Raw genomic sequence first — 6,000 nt, 5'->3', positions numbered from 1 at the left:
CTCTTGAATCTATAAAAACTTCATCATAGTAACAGAAGTTACACAGATACATTTTCTTTTTAAAAAGACTCAACTAAATTTTCCTAGGTTCTGTCAGAATAATGAAAATAAATAAATAAATAAATAAATAAATAAATAAATAAAAATATAAAGCTGGAACAAACTTATTAAAGGATTGCCAACTGGCAAGAAAAACTGCTCTTGTACCCTTGGCCACCATTAATGTGGCGTGGCTGGGAAATGCTTGACTAACAAGCAGAACGTTGCCAGTTCCAATCCCCACTGGTATGTTTCCCAGCCTATGGGAAACACCTATATTGGGCAGCAGCGATATAGGAAGATGCTGAATGGCATCATCTCATACTGCACAGGAGATGGCAATGGTAAACCTCTCCTGTATTCTACCAAAGACAACCACACGACTCTGTGGGCGCCAGGAGTCGAAACTGACTTGATGGCACACTTTACTCTACTTACCCTTGGCAGCAGCTTGATATGCAGCAATTAGTGGCATAAACATCAATTGCTGTAGCTCAAAGGCCCAGCTACAGGGACTAGGTCAAAAGAAGGGAGTTTTCTCACCATGCGTAAGCTTGCACGTGGTGTATAGAGACATAGCTAAGTACTTGTGGCTTTTTATGCTGCCTGACCAAACAATGTTCAGATCTGCTTTTATTACATTTGTTTTAACCTTCTAAGTGGCAGCCCAAATGAAACAGCATTTGTATCCTTGATGGAAACTCTAATGAAAAAGAACAGAGTGACTTGTGGAGATTAAATGCACAACTACTGCTAAATTATATTATCTGGAATCTAGAGTGTTGGAAGGAAAAAACCATTGTGGTGTTCTCTAAGCACGTTGTTTTTCGATGGTAGAGTTTATTAATCTTTCATGCGTAATATGATGTGTTTGGCTTTCAGCATAAACAGCAAATCACAAGGCAGGATGCAAACACAAGCCAGTGCAATTACTAAGAGCAGGAGGCTGCTGCTAAAAAATAATGAAAATGGAAGAAGTGGCTGAAGATTAATGGAAATATAGTTTTTTTCCCTCCTTTCCTATCTAATTCAAATAGCTTTCTGCTGTTTAATCAAGGTCCCTGTATTTTGCAGCCTAATAGCATGGTAGTTTTGCCTTTTTGCTAAATTGATAGATGGAACCTTGGCTGTCTGTTTAAATCAGCTTTTCACAACCATACATCATTTCAATTACCACAGTGTCGCTGTTATGAATACGCTTGAACACTTTCTTTTTCTCTAATGCGGGGGGTGGGGGAGAACAGATGTTGTGCAATTTATTTTATTTTGTACTAGAAACTGAGGCCTACCATCCAGAGCTAGGTACATAATAGAGGCCTTGGTGATGGGGAAGAGACAGATATTTAGAATTAAGGCAGAGAGTGCTTGTGAGCACATATTCCATCTCAAGAATTTGTTCTCAATACCCAAACTGAGCTCTCAGTACTTTCAAACAAAATTCGACTCTCCATTTTCTCCAAGCTTATTTAGAAGAAGGTGGAGGTAAGTATTTTGTAGTGGTGTTCCTGTTAAACAACTGAGAGTTGGAAACCCCTGAGGTGTACTTCAAATTATCTAGCGGTCTACTAGTAGTAGTTCCCTATCTACTTTCTGTCTGCCCTGCTGTAATCCACTTGATTACATCAGTAGGGTGAAAGATAATTTACATCGAATGTGCTGTAGCTTATATAACATTTGTCCAGTGTTTGCATATATAGGAATAGGAATATAGGAAGCTGCCATATACTGAGTTAGCCCATTGGTCTACCTAGCTCAGTATTGTTTTCACAGACTGGCAGCAGCTTCTCCAAGGTTGCAGGCAGGAATCTCTCTCAGCCCTATCTTGGAGAAGCCAGGGAGGGAACTTGAAACCTTCTGCTCTTCCCAGAGTGGCTCCATCCCAAGGGGAATATTTTACAGTGCTTACACTTCTAGTCTCCCATTCATATGCCACCAGGGCGGACCCTGCTTAGCTAAGGGGACAAGTCATGCTTCTTACCACAAGACATAGTGGGTGCTAAACCAGAACCAGTGAACGTATTGTATCCCTTGAATAATATTCTGTGATTCTGACACTAGTGATTCTGACACTAGTAATAGAGAATAAAAACGTTACATGGGTTTCAGCCCAATGTTTACATTATGCAAGCTACTAGATGGGTGTTGGTCAACCATGGCTCCATATCCCACTGCTCCAGTAAAATTTTATTTGTTGTACATATTTGTATCCTGGCCTTTCAATCAAATCATCTCCAAAACATCTTACAATAGATTAAAAATACAAAAAACTACTCAGTGGCCCTTGTTCCTCTGACCAGTATCAGAGGTCAAAATGTACTCCACTTCAGTCTGAAGAGGCAGTTCAACTAGCAGTTGGAGCAGAACATACTTTCTGACAGAGAGGCTCCTAACAGCTGCCTCTTTTCTGGACAATGGCTGGAGCTAGGCTGGTGGGATGCTGTATCCCTGACCCAATGTCTCTTGTTCCACTGGAATCTGGAAGAGGCCAGAGTGGTGTTCTCACTCACCTCTTCAGTTACAGAGCAACTACATTTGAATGTAGGCATCAAGTGGGAGGGATAGGCCCAAGAAGCCAGAATGACACCTGTGTCAGAAGTAAACAGTATCAGGGTTGCAGCTTTAGTCAGCCATTTTGATTTCCAAGTGAAGGAATGGGCCCCCATGAGGGAATGCAAGAAGGTTAGGGAGTGAGAGATGTGACATGACTAGGAACATACCATTGCCCAATGGACCATGCTCCAAAGCCAGTAAAGAGCCTCAGCAAACAAATGGTCAGTTTGGCAAAATCAAGGTTTTACAGGAAACTGGTTTTTAAAAAGTTATTATTTTATAAAATGTAATTTCTGTCAAAATAAGTTGGACAGGTAGTTACATGTTTCATTATTTCCCTAAAATAATTTCCCTAAAAACAATCCAAAACAACAAAATCCATCTTTATTAGAGACAGAATCAATCCAGCCAACTTTCACACTGACTGGAATGAAGACTTCCAGGAAGCTTTATTCAAGGTTTCCAAGAAGAACTGCTCTTCTTCCAAGAAGTCACGATCCTGTAAAAGCAGGAGAAATATGAGAAAGAACCATAGAAAAGGAAGAGTGCTTTGGTGGAAAAAATGCAGAGGTTGTGAGAGTGGGTGTCACATAGTCAACATACTCCCTTGCCACTGACCAACTTATATTATTGAGTTCTTGCAAACTTTGTAAGTTAAACAGAGCCCTTCTTCAGATAACCATGCAAAGATTAGAGCCGAAACTGAACCAAACAAAAACAGACAAAGTTAAACCTTTTGTTTCTGGGAGCCAGTTTTTAACAAATTATTATGTACGTGTTTATATAGTACTTGGTCTGTGGGGGGATTAGTGAGTTAAGCATGACAACTGTTGCCAGGTACTTGGATTGCCAGGAGGAGTTCTATAGAGGTGTGCTGCAGAGTCCATTAGAAGTTAATTGTCAAGGAAGAGGCTGGGGAAAAAGGGACTTCGACTGAAGGAGAGTAAACTGGTAACTGGTTATGATATTAACTGTATTTCTTGGAAAGGATCAACATTTGTTTTGTTTGTTCTTGTGATAACAATACATCCTCTTTGTCTTTAAACTATATGGATTTTCTTTCTTGGAAAAACACTCCATGCCCATAGCATTCCCCTCTTATTGAAGGCAGTAACGATTATGGAAGAAGACTGCTAAAGATAAAAAGTGGCAGTGGATACAGGAACTATCACAGGCAATATGAAAGTTGAGTAAAACCATCCAGGACAGAGCCTTGTGTGTGTGTGTGTGTGTTATTTATAAATATAAATGTCCTAAGCAGGGGTACAAGATTGGGAGGTGCCCCATCACCTCATGTGCTCCTTCTCTCCCACACATGAATTCCTCAACCATTTCAGAGCTAGCCATAGTGCATTAGGACTGTAATGCTAATGCTAATCATGATTAGTTTTAGTTTAGTCATAGCTGGAAGTGTGTTTGCAAACTCTGCTTTGAGTGAACATTAACACAAGAGCATGTGAAATGCTACACCATGGTTAGCTCTAAAAAGGGAAGGCAATGAAGGGTAGGAATTGAGGGGGGGGGGAGGGAGAAGAAGGTGTGCCTGAGCAAATGGCTCCCAATCCCCAAGATCAGAAGTGTTATGGCTGCATTGGGCTGCAGTGTCCTACTCACATTTCTATTAGATCTATGCACTTGGACTTCCTATTGCGGTAATAATCTCTTCCATGCTAGAAAACAGCTTAGGCCCTGGGTATTTAAGAGAACATCTTCCTCGCCATGAGCCCCACTGCCTAGATCATCTGGAGAGGTTCCTTTGCGGTTGCCGCCAACTCATCTGGTGGCTACTTGGGAATGGGCCTTCTCCATTGATGCTCCTGGATTTTGGAATGCGCTCCCTGTTGAAATAAGAGCCTCCCCATCTCTGGCAACTTTTTAAAAGGCACTGAAGACACACTTATTCACCCAGGCTTTTAATTAGATTTATAGTTTTAAAATTTTTAATACTGGGTTTTAAATGTTTTTAATGTTTTAAATGATTTTAATTGTTAAGTGAGTTGATGTTTTAAATGATTTTAATTGTAAACTGCCCAGAGACACAAGTCTCGGGTGGTACAGAAATATTTTAAACCAACAAACAAACAAAATGGAAAAGGTGGACCAAGAAATTCACATAAAAATATCATCATAGAGATGAAGGAAATTGAGATAATTAAGCATCTCTGCAAAATTGTGTTTGAATGGCTTCAACCCAAGAATATTTCAACCCTGTAAGAGAGTCTGTCTCTTGCATAGTAGCTCGTGCTGTGGAATTCAACCTTACCTTCTCAGCTGTAAGCTTATGCAGCATCAGTTTGGCATAAAGGTCTGCTGGTCCTGATCGCAGGAGGCCCTGAAAGGCTCCAGTGTTGCCAGGGTTGACTTTAGAGAGATCCTTAACAGGACCTGGCAAGTCCAGGTAGAAAAGAAAATGAAATAGAGTAATGAGTCACATGTGGTACCTATACGGACACTTCGCAAAGGGTATATTTTGGGAGAAGAGAGACAGAGCCTATAGTCCTCTTACAGAGGGTATCACAACATGAGTGTTGTCAGGTCAGACACAATCATGTCTCACATGGAATTTGGGGCAAAGCAAATTATGGTTCTAGAACTGGGGGTTTCTAAAGCCCCATTTAGACATTATTTAATCCAGGCTGTACTTGTGTATAGCCTCCACAAACATGCTGAAAGTCCCGTCCAGCATGTCAATCTTTCCCCAGCATGTCCCCCACACTTACAGCATTTGTCTGAAGAGATAAACATTATAAGCGTGATGGTGGGTCTTTCTGTGACTGAGAGGCCTGGGCGCCTGGAAGCTAACTGGCAGCCAGTGAAACTGCTACAGGATAGATGCAACATTTGTGTAGCAACTAGTGTCCACAAGCATCCTTGCAACAGCATTCTCAACCAGCTGAATCTTCTGAACTATCTTAAAAGGTGGCCTCACAGAGAGCACATTGCAGTAATCCAGTTTGGATGTAACTAATGCATGGGTAACCGAGGTCAGATCTGGTTTCTTCAGGTAGGGTCACAGCTGATGTCCTGATAAAAGGCATTCCTGGACACTGCTCAAAGCACAATGTCAGGTCCAGGAGACCCCCCCAAGATATGAACTTGGTCTTTTAGGGGGAGTGCTTCCCTTCTAAGATAGCATTTACCTCACTATTCAAATTACTGATTTTACTGATGCAGAGCACCTCCATCTTAGCTGGATTGTGCTTCAGTTTTTTTCTCCCACCCCCATCCAACCCAGAACAGCCTCCAGACACCAGTTTAGGATGATAAAAAGTTGATCTAAATAAGCAGAGCTGGGTGCCATCTGCATACTGATAACACTGCAACCCATACTTGTGGATAACATCTCCCATCAATTTCATGTATACTTTGAGCAGCATGGGAGACAGAATAGAACCCCGTGGCACCCTATGA

The 6,000-nt window shown here is 41.3% G+C and overlaps 1 protein-coding gene across 9 annotated transcripts in view; it reads right to left on the bottom strand.

Annotated features, from left to right (window-relative positions):
• Window positions 1-2,951: 2,951 nt before the first annotated feature.
• FBF1 (Fas binding factor 1) overlaps window positions 2,952-6,000 on the bottom strand; it is an 80,380-nt gene continuing 77,331 nt past the window's right edge. For all 9 annotated transcript variants that reach the window (XM_053295792.1, XM_053295796.1, XM_053295801.1 and 6 more), the window contains 2 exons: window positions 4,853-4,974; window positions 2,952-3,088 (listed from right to left, as the gene is read on the bottom strand). In XM_053295792.1, the coding sequence (XP_053151767.1) occupies window positions 3,005-3,088; window positions 4,853-4,974 (206 nt within the window). In that variant the 3' untranslated portion in view covers window positions 2,952-3,004. The remainder of the gene's footprint in view (window positions 3,089-4,852; window positions 4,975-6,000) is intronic.

This window comes from Hemicordylus capensis, chromosome 2 (assembly GCF_027244095.1).
Source record: "Hemicordylus capensis ecotype Gifberg chromosome 2, rHemCap1.1.pri, whole genome shotgun sequence".
NCBI lineage: Eukaryota > Metazoa > Chordata > Lepidosauria > Squamata > Cordylidae > Hemicordylus > Hemicordylus capensis.
This window is presented reverse-complemented; position numbering and strand designations above follow the sequence as displayed.